Source organism: Caloenas nicobarica, chromosome 2, assembly GCF_036013445.1.
Source record: "Caloenas nicobarica isolate bCalNic1 chromosome 2, bCalNic1.hap1, whole genome shotgun sequence".
Lineage (NCBI taxonomy): Eukaryota > Metazoa > Chordata > Aves > Columbiformes > Columbidae > Caloenas > Caloenas nicobarica.
The window spans coordinates 158,097,877-158,119,101 of NC_088246.1; the positions used below are offsets into that span (position 1 = coordinate 158,097,877).

At 39.1% G+C, this 21,225-nt stretch overlaps 1 protein-coding gene across 3 annotated transcripts in view; it reads left to right on the forward strand.

Annotated features, from left to right (window-relative positions):
• KHDRBS3 (KH RNA binding domain containing, signal transduction associated 3) overlaps nucleotides 1-21,225 on the forward strand; it is a 93,353-nt gene that overhangs the window by 17,152 nt on the left and 54,976 nt on the right. For all 3 annotated transcript variants that reach the window (XR_010605790.1, XM_065628883.1, XM_065628884.1), the window contains exon 2: nucleotides 11,287-11,405. Coding sequence is in view for 2 of the 3 variants with exons in the window: in XM_065628883.1 (XP_065484955.1) it covers nucleotides 11,287-11,405 (119 nt within the window). In the remaining variant the exon portion in view is untranslated. The remainder of the gene's footprint in view (nucleotides 1-11,286; nucleotides 11,406-21,225) is intronic.

Sequence of the window (21,225 nt, forward strand, 5' to 3'; positions counted from 1 at the left end):
CCTGGCTCGTGATCAGCTTGTTAGGACTCCCAGGTCCTTTTCTGCAAAGCTGCTTTCTGCTGTTCAGTTGCCAGTATGTTCTGGGCCATGGGGTTATTCCTCCACAGGTACAGGACTTGGCAGAATTCCCTTTGAACTAAATGTCATTCCTGTTTGCTTGTTTCTCCAGCTCTCCAAGGTATTTGAGTGTCATCACAACCCTCTGGTGTTTGAACCACCTCTCCCGGTTTTCTGTTATCTGTAAATTTGCTGAAGCTGCACCGTGTCCTGGTGCATCCAGCCGGGCAGGGAGGGGATTGTCCCGCTCTGCTCTGCGCTGGGGCGGCCTCACCTGGAGCGCTGTGTGCAGGGCTGGGGACATAGGGTAAAAAAGATATAAAGCTACTGGAGGGTGTCCAGAAGAGGCTACGAAGTTGTTGAAGGGTTTGGAGAGGAAGCTGTATGAGGAGCGGCTAAGGTCACTTGGTTTGTTCAGCCTGGAGAAGAGGAGGCTGAGAGGAGACCTCATCACGGTTACCGCTTCCTCACAAGGGGAGGAGGAGGAGCAGGTGCTGAGCTCTTCTCTTTAGTGACCAATGACAGAACTCAAGGGAATGGCAGGAAGATGTGCCGGGGAGGTTTAGGTTGGACATGAGGAAAAGGTTCTTCCCCCAGAGGGTGCTGGACACTGGAACAGGCTCCCCAGGGAGGTGTCACAGCCCCAACCTGACAGTGTTCAAGAAGAGACTGGACGACGTCTTCAGACACACGGTGTGACCTGTGGGGTTGTCCTGTGCAGGGACAGGAGTTGGACTCGATGATCCTTGTGGGTCCCTTTGAACTTGGGACATTCTATGATTCTATGATCAATCCAGGTCTTTGAAGATGTTGAATGGTAGTGACCCTTGGAGTACACCACTAGTGTCTGGTCCCCAGCTGGACTGGTTGTCATGCCAATAATCACAAACCTTCAAGGCAGCAGGTCAGTTTTCGGTCCACTTAGCTGTCCACTTCTCTACCCTGTATCTCATCAGTTTGCATGGGGGTGGGATGGGAGGCAGTATCAAAAGCCCTAGTACAGATGAGATGGACAACATCAGCTGCTTTTGTCTCATCTGTACTCGTATTGATGAAAGTTCTTAGTTTGGTATGGTGTGACTTCCCTGTCATAAATCCATGCAGACTACTCACAATCAGCTTGTCCTTCATATGCTTGGGAGTGATTGTCCAGGGCTGTTTACTGCATCACTTTCCAAGGGACCAGAGTGAGTCTTGCCATCCTGTTCCCTGGATCTTCCTCCTTGCCCTTGAAGACTGATAGTTGGGTTTGGTTCAGTTGTCAAGAATGTTCCACGATGACCATGACCTTTCAAAAACAGAGTGGCCTGTCAGTGACATCAGCCAGCTCCCTCAGCACTTCTGGATGTTTCATGAAATATCTGGTTTGGTAATCATTTCAAGTAAATTATGACTTATAGGTGTGAATTGTGTTTTATTGGGGTTTACCAATAGGATATGACATGTTACTGATTTAAGAGTTGCCAGAGTGTGAGGCTGAACCCTGGCCTTCTGTCATTTGGGATAGAGGGTGCTGGCAAAGCTCTAGAGTTGCTAAAAATGATTTTTAGAGAAGTAGGGGAAGATGACACTACTCTTTCTTGCTGATGGCTACATAAATCTTGCATAATGCTATGGAAACAGTTATACAAAATGTGGGGTTGGAAGATACCCTATTAAGATGTGTTTTGGTAGTGTAGGTATCTTACTGTATTAAGTGTGGCTTGTTTGAGTCTCTCAGCAGATTTTTAGACTGTACTATCTTTGCCAGTGCCTAAAAGGCTTTAAATGTGGTGTTCAGTAGTGCTTCAGTATGTCTGCTTTAGAGTTCGATAACTGGATGTGCTATGGCTTGTGTTTCAACTTGGCAATAGTTTAAAATGTGATATATGCATTAAGAGCTGTGGCTTCTATCCATTTTCTGAATGAGAACTGAATTATGCTTTTTCTTGTGAAAGTTGTTAAATGAATTGCAGAAAGTTTATTGAATAGTGCTGTGTACATAATAAGGAAGAAAGGTTATAGACCCTTCTTGATGACTCACCAAGATGTAGTTGCCAAGCCACTCTCCATGATATCTGAGAAATCATGACAGGTGAAGTTCCTCATGACTAGAAAAAGGGAAACATCGCACCCATTTTTTACAAGGGTAGAAAGGAGAACGCGAGGAACTACCAGCCTGTCAGCCTCACCTCTGTGCCTGGGAAGATCATGGAACGGATCCTCCTAGAAGCTCTGCTAAGGTACAGAGAGGTGATTCAAAACAGCCAGCACGGCTTCACCAAGGACAAGTCCTGCCTGACCAACCTACTGGCTTTCTATGATGGAGTAAATACATCAGTGGACAAAGGAAGGGCTATGGATATCATCTATCTGGACTTCTGTAGAGCCTTTGACATGGTCCCTCACAACATCTTCTCTCTAAACTGGAGAGGTATGGATTTGATGGGTGGACTGTTTGGTGGATGAGGAACTGGCTGGATGGTCACACCCAGAGAATAGTAGTCAATGGCACAATGTCTGGATGGACACCAGTGACAAGTGGTGTCCCTCAGGGGTCCATACTAGGACCAGTACTGTTTAACGTCTTCATCAATGACATGGTGGGATCAAGTGCGTCCTCAGCAGGTTTTCAGGTGACACCAAGCTGAGTGGTGCAGCTGACATGCCTGAGGGATGGAACGCCATTCAGACGGACCTGGACAAGCTTGAGAAATGGGGCTACGTGAACCTCATGAGGTTCAACAAGGCCAAGTGCAAGGTCCTGCACCTGGGTCAGGGCAACCCCCATATCAATACAGGCTGGGGGATGAAGGGATTGAGAGCAGCCCTGCCGAGAAGGACTTGAGGGTACTGGTGGATGAAAGATTAGACATGAGCTGACAAAGTGTGCTTGGAGCCCAGAAGGCCAATTGGATCTTGGGCTGCATCAAAAGGAGTGTGACCAGCAGGTCGAGGGAGGTGATTCTGCCCCTCTGCTCTGGTGAGACCCCACCTGGAGTCCTGTGTCCAGCTCTGGAGACCTCAGTACAGAAAAGACATGGACCTGTTGGAGAGGGGCCAGAGGAGGCCACAGAAATGATCAGATGAATGGAACAGCTCTGCTGTGAGGACAGGCTGAGAGAGTTGGGGTTGTGCAGCCTGGAGAAGAGAAGGCTCCAGGGAGACCTTATTGTGGCCTTTCAGTACTTTAAAAGGACCAATAAGAAAGATGGCGACAGAGTCTGTTATGACAGGACAAGAGGTGACGGTTTTAAACTAAAGGAGAGGAGATTCAGGCTGGACATGAGGAACAAGTTTTATACAGTGAGGGTGGTGAAACCCTGTCCCAGGTTGCCCAGAGAGGTGGTGGATGCCCCATCCCTGGAGACATCCCAGGCCAGGCTGGATGGGGCTCTGAGCAACCTGATCTGGGTGAAGATGTCCCTGCTCATGGCAGGGCGGTTGGACTAGATGAGCTTTGAAGGTCCCTTCCAACCCCAACTGTTCTATGATTCTAAGACGACAAGTTAAATCTTGTGCAAGGGCTACCTGTTCGTGTTCGTGCATATAAATGAAAGATGAAACACCTTTTGTAAGGGCTCTTGATACAAAATATGAACTTCATTTTGTCTAAGCCCTATATCCCAGGGGGTATAAGACGATCCGTGTGTTGGATCCTTCTCTGAAATAAGGTCATAGATTTACATTTAAAATCTGAGTCCAAAGTAGCTTTATATCCTTACTGCCAATTGTCATGTTTGGATCTGCTGCTTTTTGAGGGAACTACTTTACTTGATACTAACTGCTCCCTTTTGTTCCTGCCATACCATCAAAATAGTTTCGAGGGCTTCCAGAGCTTTGCCTTTGGGGCTTGGGGGCTACTTGTGCTGTCATACAGAAGCACAAAAAAGTATTTGCAGAAAGAGAACGGTATTACCTATGGCTATTGCTCAGTAGATCCAGTAGGTCAATACAAGACAGCATGGGTCCCTTTTTGGACACCTTGTTATAGGAAGAATTATAGGATGCCTGAAGGGTTCAGAAACCTCTGAAGGTCCAGTCTCCTGCTCAAAGCAGGACAAAAGCCAATGCCTTTCCCAATATTTAGGCAGTAATGTTTGGTGTTCCTGAAGCAGGGAGGAACAGAGAAGTCAAATGTTTTCATCCTGACAGGATGAAGCATCCAGGTTTGAAGTACTTGGCTATAGGACACTGGGTACTGTTTTTCCACATATATATGTTGCTTTCGGATTTTATTTTTAAGTTATGGACCAAATGAATTGACATTCTTGCAGTTAGTAGATTCCTGACCCTGTTGATGTACAAATATTCAAGTTTAAAGAAAATGACTGTCAATAGTAAGTGAATCATGTTAGCGCTTTAAGTTCAGAATCTCTCTTCACAATAAGATAAATAGTAATTTTCAGTGGAGTTGGGTGGGTATAAGGGACTGATATCTATGTTTACATCTTGTATTTTTCCTGGGCAAGACTGACTGAACATTTGTTAATCTTAGATGTTACTTTTGACAGTTTCTACTGTGGTGCTTTCTACTTTAGTGCTAATATTAATCAGTCTGAACAGATTTTAGTGTAGTCATTTTTGATGTGAAGGTAATAGGTGTTCAATTAGTTTTGAATTGCTGAAATAAAAAGGCCTATTCAAAATATTTGTCATATTGGTGACTGAAATGCATTTTCAGATCAGTGCAGACAGTAGTACTTAGACTCTAAAATATAACTGAAGATGCCTGTGAATGTTATTTAAATAAAGATTGGTTTAAGTCCTTTAACAGGGGTATTATTATTAATTTGAGTATGCTGAATGTTGTAGACATCATTCTAGCATGAACCACTCATTTTATTGTAAATTCAAATTAGAGTCATTGTCAGTTGCTTCTACAAAATTAAGGTAGCTCATAAAAGACAGTTTTTCTGAATTCAGCTATTGTAATGTTCATTTGTTGAAACAAATTTATATTTCATATGCACAGTTTGTGCTCTTAATGGATTACTTATTATGCCAATTCAGAATTAGGGTGTACTGTGAAGGCTAAACTTGTGATTTTAAAAAGGATTTTTTTAAAGTACCAAAATGGTGGCCGAGGATAGGCGAAGTTTTCTGAAGTTCATAGAGGGATGAGGATGGATAGAGTAGTAGAGCAGCTGCTTTAAAAATGGACAATTTTGTTGCATTTTTCATCCAAGTCTTTTAGACCCACTCAGGATGGATCTAGATGTAGCCACTGCACATATATTTAACTTATTTTAGAATTTTTGAGGCTATGTTTGTTTTATTTGCTTGATTACTTTCATTCTGATTTGCCTTTTTCGTGAAGATATGCTAATCACTGTTTACTTTGGAACAGTCTTGTGGGTGGAAAAAGGGGTATATGTCCAAGGATTTAATTACAACAGAAAATGTTCGGTTGCTGCTAATTGTCTTTTTTTTTTTTTAATGGGGGATTGGGATGCTACATAAGATTCAAACTGAGGAATTCTGCATCTCTTGTGAATACATACGCAGAGAAACTGCTTCTAAGCTAACTAGGCTATGCTAGACACGTTCTAAGATGCTCAAGAGCAGAAGGCTGTTTACCTCTTCTGTTTAGTGCAAAAATTGGGAGGATCATCCAGCTTCACACTGATCAAAAGGACAGGGCGAGGGAGTTCTAGGTCTCTTAGGGGCTGCCTTCAGGAAATCCAGGGGGTTTATTTCAGAAAGCCGTTGTGTGTTGATTGTAGTTCAAGTTCATGTTGTGCAGTACTATTTTCAGGTGAGAACACAAGAAATATTTGTTGGAGAGGTCCTGTTTTAGATGGCTTTTAATTGCCCCATCAGCGGGAGAGGAAATAATGGAGTCCTGTTTGAGATGTGTAATCTGAAGCGCAGTTGAAACCGTTTCATTATGCTAACAGAGATTAAGCTGTCATGAAAATCATCAAAATTAGAACTATCACTGGGTTCATCATCCTATGTTACTTTGGATTTAGCAGAACAGGTCATGAACTGTGAGCATTAAATCTACATCCAGCCTACCAGAATTTCTATGATTTGGCTTCATTGCAGAAGTTCTCACTGCCAGTATTTTCAGAATAGGTGTGCTTAAAACATGTTTTCTGAGATACAATATGGATTTTGGCACAACGAAAATTTTCAAATGTTAAACAGTATAGAATGCTGGAGAATTTTCCACATTGTATAATAGTAATGTTTTAATCCCAAAGTCTATTTCAGAAGTATTTACTGATACTCTGAACTGGAAGGATTGTATGATGTCTGAGGAAACTGAACTGATACTGTCCATGGTTTTTTCCTCTGTTAAGGAAAAAACTATTTTTGTTCTGAAATTCTGCTACAACTGACTTGCAGTCACCTTCCTTCTCCGTTGGAAAGTTGCTTTATGTTCCTTAAAGGAGATCTTTATAAAATGCGAACTGATAAGCCAAAGCCTTTTCTTTTGTAGTATTATTTTGATTGTTTCCTGGTGTGAAATCGTAAGGAATCGTACTTGGTGTCAGCTCAGAATATCCATTTAGTTCAGTCTTGTAGCACCAGCAATGGTCAATAGGAGAGTTTTTGTTCAAGAAGTAAAAGGACAGGGAAAGTTTATGAAGATACTTCCACAGCTTCAATTTCACTTAAAGAGCTTTCTGAACTGGAGATGGTATATTTTTGTTTGTTTGTGGTTTTTTGTTTATTTGGGGTTTTTTTGGTGTGGTTTTTTGTTTGTTTGGTTTTTGTGTGTGTTTTTCTGGGTTTTTTTGTTTTGTTTTTTTTAAAGTCAGCTATGAAGTTTTGAGAATTTACTGAAGAAAAACTATTGTTGTTGGTGCATGCGCCAGTAGTTCTCGGTCTAAATTTTAGTGTTTATCTTAGCTATGAGCTAATAAAATAGGAATTGTCCAAATAAAACAAAATATACTGCTGCTGTTGTTTAGTGTTAGTAATTTCCAAGACCTCTTTGGTCTATTTCAGTTAAGCATTATTTAAGAGTCATTATAAAGGATAATGCTATTCTTACAATATTTTCATTTTCAAAATTAATATAGAAGCTTTTTTTAGTGAAATTGCAGTGCAGTTCTGTCAATCTCCTGGGTTTTCTGAAGCCACAGTCACTTGGATGTACTAGAATTTGAGCCTTGGATTCTTCACTTGTTCTTCCATCTGAAGTCGAAAAAAAAAAAGTATGAAATGATTTGGATTTAATAGGGTGTCTGATAAGAATTCTGAATGTAAGGAAAAATAATAGAATGTTTCTTAAGGCTTTGCAGACAATTTTACCTGATTCCTGTTTCTCCTGGTCTTGTATTTTGGAAAGTTTGCAGTAAGGACAAATGCAGTAAATATTTTTCTTTACTTTGAGTTTGATATTTGATCTTACATTGATTATTTTGATTTACTACAGAAAAATACAGAGCATTACTTTGTTCTACACTGCACTCAAGTATTTATATTGGCTTAGGACCAGGAGCTGGAATCCTGGTTTGTAATTCTGCCACAGGAAGATTAATTCTACCTAAAGATTAATGTGGAACAATTCTACTTTGTCATTATCTGATGTATCTAGCAACATTATTTGGTGAATTAACTGAGGAGTAATCATTGCTTAGACCTCTCTGCTATGATTAAATATAAAGAAAATCCATGCAGTTATTACTTCATCCAGTTAAATTCCTGGACTGTTGCATTAGCTGCATCCTTGGTCAGAGAACATGGGATTTTAATCTCTAGCATTATGGGAAGCTTTAATCACATGTTTATTTACTACTTCTGATCTAGGAAATGTCACAGCTTTGTATAGTGAAGCAGTACTGAATGTAATCTGAGGATTAAGACAAAGCAAATCTTCCTATCCATTTGACCTTGAAAATCTGATTGGATTTCCCGTGTGATTTGGCATGATTTTTCCCTAATTATCTAAAGCTTGATGTATGTGATAGATACCAAACGAGCTGTGCAGTTATGGGTAAAATTCTAATGCTTAACTTTATTTCATACTCAGATTCGAGTGGAATGAAATAACAAGAAAAAACAAATCTGAGGTAAAATGTGGTCTCAATGCAAGATAAATTTTCAGTAATTCAGTGGCCTTGACATTGTTCATTCAAAACAAAGAGCTTACGATAGCAGTGAATATGCATAAAGTCTTAAGTCAGTTTGATTAACTTTGGACCATAATAGGAAAAAATATTCTATTTTATAGTGCTACGTGGCTGGTTATTAGAAGAAAAACAAGTCACTTGACTTCGAAACAAATGGGGAAAATTGTGATCCATTTTGCTAAGAGTTAATTGGCAGCTTCTTCTAGGTTTTAGTAGCTTCTTTGAGCAAATGGCAAGTTGATTAAACAGTGGAAGTTGGGATAAATAAGGAAATGGTGGCTCTTAAAATGGTTGAAAAGTATGTAGCTATTTGTGGGGTGGGAACTGATCTTCACAGTAATAAATGGATTTCTTTTAATATTTGCTTCGGTCACTTCAAGTTGAGTGATTACCAGAGCAAGAAAGTTCTATGACCTTTTAATTTTTTGTTTGTAGTAAGTCACTCAAAATACTATAGAATTGAGTGTATCTAGCAATAATCAAGTTGTTGCAGTCAAGTCCTTCAAATACCAAATTCAAAAACTTACGTAAGCTAAAATATTTGGGAAATACCAAACCCAGTGTATTGATCTTTTAAGGAATTTGTGCAGCTGGCTTATCTGAGGAATGTTACTGAGATATTGTTAGAACGCTGCTCTTAACTCTTCAAGTGCATTTTAACCTTGACAAGTCCATTTGAGACATCTGAATGTTCCTTGAAACGAAACTCATTTTTAGGTGTAGTATTTCTTGGCAATTTCTAAGGTCATGAAACCACTGTTCACTCAAACTTGTGGTTCTAATTTAAAATTTCTTACTGCATCTAGAAAAGAAATTTTGATGAAATTAAGTTTTTAGGTGGGCAGCAGGATTGCAGTGCGTGCCGTGTTTTGCAGTTGTGTACAATAGTACGTGACTCAACAGGAGAAAACAACTTTCTAACTTTACCAGTTCATAAAAACATGGTGGGACTTGATGTTACAAGTACATTTATTTTGTAAGTTTGGATTACTTCAGTAAAAAAAAACCCTTTACTTTAACAGTGATGATAGCTACTGAAAACTCCTAAAGATCCTCTATCAATCTAACTACCAGGAACCTTTGGTGCACTGATCTGTTGCAAAATACTACAGCACGGTGCATTATTTTAATCTTAAATGGAGTTGAACTGTGCTTTTCTGATTTTTCTGAACAAATTCTAGTTTTAACATCTAAAACCAATACTAAATGGAGTCACATTACATTTTGTTGTAACTGCATTTGCTTCAGTCATTAAAAAAATGACGTATTTTTGTTACAACTTGAATATTCGATACTGCTTGGTGTAGAATGCTGCTAAAGAGCAACATACTTCTCATTGCATAGTTTCAAGCTTTGAGTATTTAGACTGTTAATAGTGTATACCAACAGCAGCATTAAAAATCAGTGTCATGTTTCTGTTTTCTGCTCTTAAAACATACAAACCTTCAAGTATCTAGTCTTATTTTCCAAGAGAAAACAGTTTTATAACTACCCTTGTATCACAAAGCAGGGGTGTTTAAAAGTAATTTACTTGATTTGAGTGTTGTGATGGTACCAGACTCTTAATTCTCAATGTGTTATTCAGAAACTTCGACTTCTGAAACATCCCAGTCACCTGCTTTCCAAGCGGGAACGTCATGCCCTATAATGTTTGTCTTAATTTCATCTGGAAATGAATTTTAATGTAACTATACGTCTATTTGATTGCCTATAATTCTCTACTCCATAAAGTTGTCTACAAAGAACTCGTGAATTCCATTTTTACTGGGATTCAGCTGTTAAAATACGTTCCTTGGTAGTTGTTGCCAGCATGTGGGCTGAGGGATTTGGAGATTTTTTCTTCAGTCACTGAACACTAGTTGAAAAAATGCAATTGTATTTATTCCCTGCTCTGCACTAGTGAGGTGAAAACTTGCGTAAAAGACTGGAGTTTCAGTTATTGGGAAAGATGTTAATATCTTCATTTCTGGTAAATGGGAATGGGCTGGTATTCATTAAAAAAAGCTGCTAATGGTGCATGGATTTTTTTTCAGTAGTAAGAAATGTATTGATTTACTACTCCTTTTTTTCATTGGAAGTAATTTCTTACTAAATTGTCCTTTAAAGTGTACCCAGAGGATGCTTTTTTCTATATTTTTGATCAGTTTCTTGGTACTCCAAAGTTGTTACTGTTGTCTATTGGCATAAGTTCGCATTCCCACTAAATCTTCAAGCTCTTCATAAATGTCACTAACTTGTTCTGGTCAAGTCGAGAGAAGGCTGTTTCTTGTTGTGAAAAAACTAACAAGGTATTTGAAGATTATTATGGAGGACAAATGCTACATGTCCACAGAAGAACTCTTATTCCACTTCTGAAATTGATTGAATTTTGGTATGTCCTGTGCTAACACGCTGAACACAGCATGTGGGACTCCAGTCCAGCAAAGGCTTCAGGCTGTGCTTCATTTTTAGGCTCCTTTTATGCTCATGGTTTCCCACCAGTGAAATGAAATCTGCAATATTTCGTAAGCACACTGGAGAGTCAATATTTAGAGACTTAGAATCAAGGATCAGTTTTGTGTGTATCCCTGGAATGAGTCATGCAGCCTGGGTTTGAACTTCTAAATCTCCTTCCTAATCATTTTGTTATTAGTATAACACTAAATCTTAGATTTTTTTGGGTATGATCTACGTGCCTCAGTTACATTCCTGAAATTTTGAAAGATCGATTTGACATTTGCTCATAAGTGCACTGTAGACAACCACGATTAGCTGTACACTCTGTTTATAGTATAGAGGAATAAAATAGTCAAGTATTAAACTATGCTGTAAGTTTTTGAATTTAAAAATGAATAATGGTATCTGAGAACAGTTTTTCATGCTTGAACCTTATAAAATGTAAATTTATGCTAAGGATTAAGCTAAAAGTTAGCGTTTAAAATGCTTGCAATGCTAATTCAAAGTGCTGATATGACCATGAGTATTAAAAAAAACCTGAAAAAGCAAAACATGGTTTACCTCATTGACCCATGTAACTAATTATCTATATTAATTACAAATTATGCCATATGTATAATGCCATACAGTGTTAGCTTTAAAGTTTTTAATTCATACTGACTTTGAAGATTCTCCTCTTTTAGATTATTATATTAAATTGAGAAAATAACTTTTTTTCCTTTAACAGAAATTGAGAAATTCCAAAAAGGTGAAAGAAAGGAAGAAGAAAAGTATATCGATGTAGTCATCAATAAAAATATGAAGTTGGGACAAAAAGTCTTGATTCCAGTGAAGCAATTCCCTAAGGTAAGCCAAATTTTCATACTTGATAAATCTAGGTGCTTATAAAAGATAGTCCACTAATATCTTGAGTAGTTTAACTGCTACATTTATAACAGTATTAACAATATCTACTGTTGTTGATCTGCAATCTGTTCTATAGAAGTTCTAAGGTAGAAATGGCTCTTGTTGGAATAAACGTACAGGAAGGTGGTGCCCGTCACACAAAGTAGTATGTTGAGAACAAATGATAAATGAATCGTTTTCAGGATAGTGGAAACATCAGAGTAGTAAAAGGCATGAAATATATTTTAGTTGGCCCTGGTGCCAAGCTTTGAAACTTTCTCATTGTACGTGGAAGTGCAGCTTAAAATGCACCATTAAAATAACTGACTGTGTAACTTTTTTCTTCTTAGTCTCTTAAGTTTCAGCCGTTGTTATTCTTCAGTTAGTTAAATCTGCACTACTAAATTATACAGTCTATTTTGGAGGGGTAGGGACTGTTTTGTTGGTATCTATAGCCACCGTGAATTCTTAATTCTTTACTACCGAGTATTATCCTGCATTAAAATATCACTACCTGGAAGCATTTATTCAAGATTTACTAGGCTGTGTTACTTTATTCTTTTGGTCCTTTTTTTAAAAATTTTAAGTTTAATGTTATGAAAATCAGATTAGCATTTTTTTCCACTTGTTTGACATGTCTTTCTTCCTACTAGAGATATCAAGACTGTTTCTGCTCACGGCAGAAAGGAATTCCTTCATTCCTTCCCTTATTTTTTTAGGAAGACTTTTTCTATATATTTTTTATACACTGTCAGGGTTTTCCTCAAAGACTATACTGGGTAACTGTCACGTCCTGCCTGGAGGTGTGAGTGGGGAGTAGAGGTAACTCAGGTTCGTGGGTCCCCTTGGCTGGAAAACAGTACACAGAGTACTTAAGGTCTGTAAACAAAAGGCTTTTATTTTGCAGCTTGGCCCAATTGGCAAACGATTTGGTGGCAGAAGGATTTATGTTATTGTAGGTTGAATTGGTAAACATAAAAAGTTTGCGGCACACGTGGGGCTGTGAATCTTATGCTACTATATTATGAAGAGGAAAGCAAAAGAATAGAAGTATAGGAAAGAAAGAAAAGATTTAACCATCCTTATGCCTCTGCTTTGTGTATGATGGGGTTCGTAGTCTCAGATCCAGCGACGTGCAGTGTCCTCTGGTGTCCAGTTCATGTGGTGAGAATGGTGGATGGACTGGTCCTCAGGATGGCGTGTGGACATCACCAGTGCTTGCACAAGGTGGGCCTTTATAGCCCTCTGGGTTGCCTGCTTGTGTAATCTTTGGTCTTTTGTGCAGGCGTTACCGAGGGGTGATTGCAAAAGATGAAGTCCTGAAGGATCTCGGGCCATCTGGAAGGGTCTCGGCTTTTCCTTCAGTGCCATGCTGGGCCCATCAGAAGACAGAGCTACGTGCTGTCCAACACATCCCCTACCTCCTGTGTTGGCCAGCTGGCCTTTGTCTGGGGCTTGTTAGCTTATCGTTGATATGCAAATCGCAATTCACCTTATCACCTAATTCACCTCATGTCCCATCTCCTGTTGCTGGATGAATTGGTTTTGCCACCATGTTTGAGCCATTCTGCTTTTCAGTCTCTGATAGTAACTTGCAGGGGTTGCTTTACTGCTGTTCCGAATTTCATGGCATACTGCTTCACTGAATTCAAGATTGCGTGCCATTTTTATGTAAGCACCTCTTTGGATCTCCAACTTAAAAGTCATCTTTATCACTAGGAAAAACTATATACAAACAAACATAAGAAGGTAAAATATAGGGGAAGGTTATATCGTCAGTGTTTGATCGGGATGTTTCTCTGATAGATGTTGAGATGTAGATACTTGATCTCAAGGGGTAGAAAGGCAAAATAGATGTTAAAAAGGGAAACTGTCTTTTGGAAGATGCTTCTGCTTCTTTTCGTAGTGTTAACTTTCTTTAAAGGACTAAACACTGAAATTCCTATTTAGGATAGCTGGTAGGAAAGCCTTTGCCATCTTTCTAATGTGCAGGTGTGCTCTGCTGTGTGCTCAATCGTTCTGGTTCATGGAGACAGTATTTGATCTGAGCTGGAATAAAGCCTGATATGTGCTATGGAACAAAACTGGAACTTATAACCCGGCAGAGCTTTGATGTAATGCTGTATGTGTCTGTTTAGAGCACCAGGACGCAGAGAGCACAGAGTACAACCGCTGTGTGGAACAGACATGCCAGTTGAGTTCCCATGTCTCCACTAGGACTTTCTCCACAGAAAGCAGAATATTGGTATCTCTACTCTCACAAAACTCCCTTCTGCCAAAGTGAATAAAATCGTAGATATTTCCTATTTAAGAATATTTTTACCCCCACATAGGGAGGCTCTATTTTTCTGAGACGCTACCATTTTATTAGATATAGATGGGTATTTATTTTAAAGCTTACTCATTAAGTATTCCATATAGTCAAAAGGAATTAAAATTTCTCATTGTAGAAGAATAGTCTGGGAGGTGAGTGTGAGTTCAGACTTATGACAGTTAGTCTTGAATTTCTCTGAAAAATACCCACCGTAAACCACAAGCAGTCACTGCAGTTTAGTATCACTTGTTTCCTTGGATCAGGCTTGTGGTTTTATTTCTGACATCTAATAAATCTAAATACATTGTATAAAGTGACATAGCTTCAACATGACAAAGTGAGAGCATTATCCTGATGTACAGTAGTCTGCAGTGACGTTAATTTTGAATATTTTTACACAAAGGAACAAAGGCTTTTTGCATCATAATGTTTGCTCAGGAGACTAATCCTCTTCCTGTTAGGTGTATTCAGAGGAGGACTCAAATTTGGGATGCCTTGTGAAGTCTCTTGGGGTACATATGAAGTTGTTCCAGTCACCTTGGTTTCTTGTATTTAGAGTGTACATATTATATATTCTTATTCTGCAGAACTTAAACAGAAGGTATTACATGGTGCCTATAAAACCTGAAACGATGCTTCACTTAAATGCTTTATGCCTCTGTAGCATGATTTTCTGTGCATGTATGCAGTTTTCTAGACCACTTTGCCTACAAGAAGTGTTAGTGTTAGCGCAAATAGTGCAAATTAGTGCAAAGTGTCACTTGTAGAAGATGCCAAGTGATAGTTCCACAAAAGAAACGGTTAGAAGATTTGGTTCTGATTTGAGCAATTTTCTCCTTCTTACTCATCAGGATTGGTGAGAAATGCTTTGAGAATGAAACTTGAGACTTAAATATGGATGAAATCTGTGCAAAAAGCTCTTCTGCATGTGAATATTGAATTTAGAGCAGTTCTCCTAGCAAACTGGTATCTGCTTTTATGTGGCTGCAGTCCACACTATTGTGTAAGATGCTGAACAAAAAGATACCTCCAGTCTTTCAGGAGATGTAGTTTTTTGGTGCTAGTGGACTGAGACTCTGCAGTTTCAAGCTGACCAAGTCACTGCAATAGATGATAAATCTGCCAAACTGGCATTGCTGTACCAGTTAGGGTTAAATCTGGGAAACTTGAGTATCCAGAAAATGGTGCAGAAAAAGCTAAGTTTGTTTCAAATTTATGAACGGAATAGTGCTTCCCCAAATAAATGATTCTGCTTTTAAACAGCATCAAAAAAGCAAAGTTATTAAATCCTTAACAGGGTTTAATATCTGAAAACTAAACTAACTACAAATCACAGAATCACAGAACAGTTGGGGTTGGAAGGGACCTCTGGAGATCATCCAGTCCAACCCAGCTGCTAAAGCAGGGTCACCAGAGCAGATCACACAGGAAGGTGTCCAGGTGGGTTTGAATGTCTCCAGAGAAGGAGACTCCACAGCCTCTCTGGGCAGCCTGTTCCAGGGCTCTGGCACCTCAAAGGAAAGAAGTTTCTCCTCATATTCAGACGGAACCTCCTCTGCTTCAGTCTGTGCCCATTGCCCCTCATCGTATCGTTGGGCACCACTGAAAGGAGTCTGGTCCATCCTCTTGACACCCACCCTGGAGATATTGATAAACATCGATGAGATCCCCTCTCAGCTTCTCTTCTCCAGGCTGAACAGACCCAGCTCTCTGTGTCTCTTCATAAGAAAGGAGCTCCAGACCCCTCATCTTCGTAGCTGAAGATGATATAGTAAAGTGATTTTGCTAGCAGAAACTATTCCTTTGTTTATATTGGCCAGTGATGACTCTGGCAAACCAAGGTGCCTCTGCTGTTTAGGTATATCGATAAGATTAATGAAATATCAATCATAATTTATTTGATAAATGAGGTCTCTGGTCCAAAACAGCTCACCAGTGCGCTAACCCTGTTCACATAGGGTTAACTAAATTTCCTTTCAGTATTTCTTTGCCCTTTTCCTCTTTAAAATGTGTCTCTGACTCCTTGAATAAATCATAATGGCCTCAACAAGGGTCAGGCAGCCCCAGCTCTGATGCCATCGGCCTGGATCGTAACCCCTGCTCACGTTACCTGTCCTGTCAGGTGTGTCCTCATAAGCCGAATGCTGCTGAATTCGGCCTCGTTAGCTCTGCTGGCCCTGGAAGGTGACAGGTGAACTGCAGCAGAAAGCGGGTGCGGAGCAGCTGGGTTTCTATTGGAAAAGAATCTGGTAGACTTCAAGTTCAAAAGCGGGTATTTCACTTCTTTGGGCTGCTTCGCTCCCCCTGAAAAAAAACCTTATGAGTTTCTGGTCTCCCTTGGTCTCCCTCTTACTGTAGAAGTAGTTGTCACTATGTTGATGTGCTTCACTTGGCTCCTACCTAACAGCTCTTGGCTGTTTCTGTGGTGCTGTATGTTTATGTACTTCAGCTGGGACCTGTTGTCTTGCTCAGACCTTGACAATGTTAACAGGCCTAGTATCTCATAGTAGAGCTAGTTGGCCTAAATGTGGTGGTTTTTTCATTTGTTTTCATGCCTGGACCTTGATAGAAAGTGATGGAAGAACCAAGACAGCCTGAATTTTGACTGCATTATGAAATAATTTGTCAAGATAGTAAGTCTCAGGAGTTCAGTTTGGTTTCTGCTTGGGGCTGGTTGTGCATTTGAATTTCTTAATTTCTGCATTTCATTTGTTTTCTTTACAGGCTCCTGTACAAATAAAAACCACTTTAATCTCTTGATATGATAACAGTCTCAATAAGACAAAACATGGTGGAAACTCTTCTGTAGATTGCAGGTCCGGTCAAGTCTTTTCAAAATCCAATTATATACAATCTCATTATAAATTTTTTAGGTTGGTCCAGCTGTACAGATTCCTCTGAGAAGTCTGAATTGCTGTGATATGGAAATTAATTTGAGGTATTTAGGTGAGGCCTGAATATGCTTTGGTAATGCTGTCTCTGCAATCCTATTGTAACTGGGATGTGCTACAAGCAAGGATTGGAGAGGGGAGGGCTTATAGGAGAATGGCAAAGTTCTTGAGGTAGGACTCAGTTCTAAATCAAGTTACCTGTACGTGGGAGTCCACGTGAATGCTGGATGTCTAAACTGCAGTTAGTGGAATGAGATCTTGTCAGCCTAGGTAACAGATTTCAGCGTGATTTAATTCACTTCGCTATTCGATCAGCTGAATACCTCAGCCGAGTCTAGGTCAAGTGTGAAAATGTGACCCTTAAGCCTGTACTTCTGTTGCATTTCATGCTTGAAAATAATCTTCAGATTTGCGCAGACTTAAAGGCAGAAAAAGTGAGCTGGCCTGAAAGGTCACGGTGTGGTTGTCCTGGTAGAGGGGCTTTCTGCATCTGTCCTAACACTGCTATGGAACGCCAGAATGTGCGCAAGGTGTTGTGTATTAATAGCTTAGATATGTCAAAATGAGGCAGGAGGGAGTTACCCCCCTCCCACACATTTCAATGAATGTGTGTTATGAAGTAGTTTAGTCTCAGAAATCTGATTTTGCTTTGACAGTTTAATGAACTCAAGTGTTCTGAATTTGGAGGAAAAATAGCTTCCATGGGTGATAAATGGAATTGATGATGGCTTTCCATGAGACGGATCAAAGCTATGGGAACAATTATTTCTGTTTTGTGACAGGCTACCATTTTACAAATTGCTCTTAAATTTACACTTAAATACTGGGTTAATCTCAGAAGTTGGTAAGACATGGTCTGCGTTGTGTTTCCTGAAGTGATACTTTAAATATATGTTCTCAAAGGTACTGACTTATGGGACTAGTACATGTTTAAGCCTTTTAGCTCAACATTTAAAGTGAAAATATCTATTTTAAAATGTCATTGTCATATACAATATATCTGCAGTTGTTACATAAAGCTATGAAGGGTTTACTATTTCAATCACATGACAAGTTAAAAAATAATTGTTCATAATACCTTCGTTCTAAGGATTTCTTAGAGTAGGAATGAGAAAATGTAATTGTATAACTCTGACATGGAGGAACAAGCATCAAACGTAATATAAAGAATAAATTTTCACCAACTTTATAGTAATTGACCAAGCTTTCTTTTGTGAATAAATGTTTAAATACCTATTAGTGTTGTGTGAAGGAGAGAGTAGTTTGTGGTACAGTGTAGATGCTTGACTTATTTTCCTTTCTGTAGAAACCTTATTTTCTTGAGTAAGAAAAATCTTGAAGATTTCCTCATTTCAGGTCACTATAAGACAAAGTGCTCTGTATCTTAATTTAACTTTTTTTTTTCTAGTGACCCTGTCACAGAGGAACCATTGCAGAAAACTAATATGCCAAGAAAGCTTTCTATGGCTTTAAAGAGAATAGCTTGCTTAGAGCTTTACAGGAAAACATTTGGTCAAGCATTTATATTTTCACTAAGTATTTTAAGCTGGATGAACCATTCTCAGGAGGCTTGTCTTGGTGGGGATAAACAAAGATTATTTTTTCTATTATATCCCCCTTCCTGTAATATATATGTTTTAAAACTCTGTAGCATTGGCATTAATTCCTTTTTTTTGCTGAAATTCATATAGTAGATCAAATGCTTATGAAGACATTGTCTCACTGTGTGCTGTTTGTAGCTTTATTTTCTCCAGAACTGTTTTCAGGGACTATTTTCAAGCAGTGATCTGGTAAGGAAATAAATCTCCAAATAACTGTTAAAGTCATATTTTGATTTGGAGATTCTGACAAAATGGGTGTTACACAGTGATGTCCATAATCTCCATTGTACTATATCTGCAGAAATGCTGCTTAAAATGATGATTTATGAATATCTAGAGGAAACAATTTTCAAGCAAAAACCTGATTATTGATTCATTTATTTCTGTTTCTATGAATATAAATATTTTTTTTCTATGGACGTGTTTTCAATTGGAGATTTCGTAGTTACACAGCAGTTTAAGATAATCTGTGAAAGGGAAACAAATACATGTTTTCAGTATAATTAACCAATACTTGTGGGCTAGTGAACACCATCACCAAGAGATGGAATCTCATATCTGAGGAATCTGAGAAGCAGCAGTTGCACTTCATGGTGTATCTTTATGCACAGAGTAAACCAGAGGTGTAAATATGGGGGAATGTGCTTTCAGTGATCAGAGATTTTAGGAAACGAGACCACTCCCTAAATCTCACATCCTTTTGCTTAAACCAGTGCACATCTGGTGATACTTTCTAATGATGTAAGACTGCAGAGGGTACCATTTAACCCTGCTGGAGTGTTATTTGCCCTGAACTGTAGCTGAAATAACAACTTTTCCCGTCTTCAGTTGTCTGTCAGTCTGTATCTTGATACTGGTTTTGCGAAGATGCCTTGAGTGTTTTGCTGTAATTTTGTTTGAGGTACCTATTGGGTGTATCCTTCAGAGCTGGCCCAGGAGCAACTTTGAGTTGGGGAATTTATCGCCTGCTTTATATACCAATATCCATAATATCCTGATTCTTACATAAGACATCAGAAGCTGTCTTAATGTAGAGACAATACGTACGAGAAGAGCTTCCAGGCCACCTTGCGCTGGAAAGCAGCGTGGTTGCTTTAATACAATGTTAAGCTGGAGCTAGTGAGCTTGAGGAGAATTTTGGTTTTTTATGGCAGTTTGGATGTGATCGTGCTGTACCAGGGAGAAGGATGAGAGAAGAGGTGACCCTGGTGCGTCTGATTCTGAGCCAGAGTTAGTGGATGTGCGTGATCTGACTTGCACGGAGCTGCTCTGGTGTCTTTCTGTTACTACCCAGTGACTCTAATCCAGAGATGGTTTATAAACTTAAGGTCAATACTACACCTGAATTTGTTTTTTGTTCTTGTGCTCTCGAGCGAATAAATTCTAGGAATGGAAGTGTCCACGAAGCTTGTACATGAGGAGCCAACTTGGGTCTGCCAGGCTTATTTGCTTCTGTTTCACCAGGAGATAGGCTGGATTTGTTAATTTTTTTTAATGAGAACTTGTCTTACTGTGTGATGGTTTTGTACCTTTAGGTTTGAGGCCTTCTGCTCCTTGACTGTTGGGGATAAAGAAGTATGTAAATGATGATAATAACTTAGTGGCTGTTAGCTTTTTGAGTGTTTCTATATGAAATATTTCAAACTAAGCATTGGCTAATCAGGTGTTTCCAATTTGATGTAAAAGGGAGAAACCAATAGTTCAAACGAAAGCCAGTACTTGTTCAAAAGTAAATCTGTTTTCTACTGAAAGGATTCATTCAGTATCATAAAAGGGTTTTTATTTATGGAATAATCAACTGAAATGTCCCAAAGCTTTTTAGCTTTGTTATGTATGAGCAAAAAGGCGTTAGGACTGCATTGTAAGCCATTTTTTTTTAGTAACCTTCAGTGTTCGTCTTGTTTTTAAGCTACATCTAGATGTACTCTGCTTTCAAATCAGCAGAATTTCAGACTTGCAGCACAGGCTTCTCATGCTTCGGACTTGTCAAAACTAATATTTGGAGCCTCAGTGCACAGGAAAGAATAGTTCAGTGGATCTCAGGATGCAGCTATTACATTCTCGCGTTCATTAAATGTGTTGTCTAGATCATGTCATCTGTGCAGCTGCTTGTGTAGCTACCACAATGTCCAGCTCCAACGCTAGAGATTTTGTTTTTTTGATTTTCAGAAGACGACATCTTTTGGCGGTATTAAAGTTTTGTAGGTCAAGTTTTAGAAATACACAACATATTAAACTATTCAGCTTTAATTAAACAATACAGCTGGAGTAAACAAATGTGCTTTGGAGCACCCAAGTTTTCTCTGAGCACTGAAGCTCTTTAGTTACTTTGATTACATACAAATTGCATTTCACTTGCAGCTATGCACTTCCATTTGTTATGATTTGTAGTTTGTATTTTAATTGCCAGGTGGTAGTTCGTCCCAGTTAGGAAGTGATATTCAGAGCCATGCGTTGCATAGTTAAATGCAAAAATTGGGTAAAACTTCATCTGAATATTTTAACTCAGAGTACTGCTAGAAATTTAGACTCTGTCAGAGTGTGCGTACTCAGCATTCTGAAATAATTCCAGCATACTGTACTGTAAATGGAAGATCTCTAAATGCATGCAGTGTTTATTTTTGTTCCTAATAGTGATAGAAATAAAAGAAAACTAAAACCTGCTCCCCCTCCTTCGCTGACCTTGGTGTCTGCGGGGCTGTTTTTCTCACATTTTCTCACTTGTCTCGACTTGATGGTGGTTTTGCCCTTTGTTAAATACCTTACCACGTCGGTGCTGTGTCACTGCTGGGCTCAGCTTCACCCTGGAGTCGGCTCTGCCCAACATGGGAGCAGCTTCTGGCATCTTCTCGCAGAAGTCACCCCTGCAGCCTCCTGCTACCAAAACCTTGCCACATAAATCCAATACAGGAATAAATTATTACTTTCAGGAAGTGTTTACAGCATTCCATACCAACTTCCAAGTGTAGCTTGTA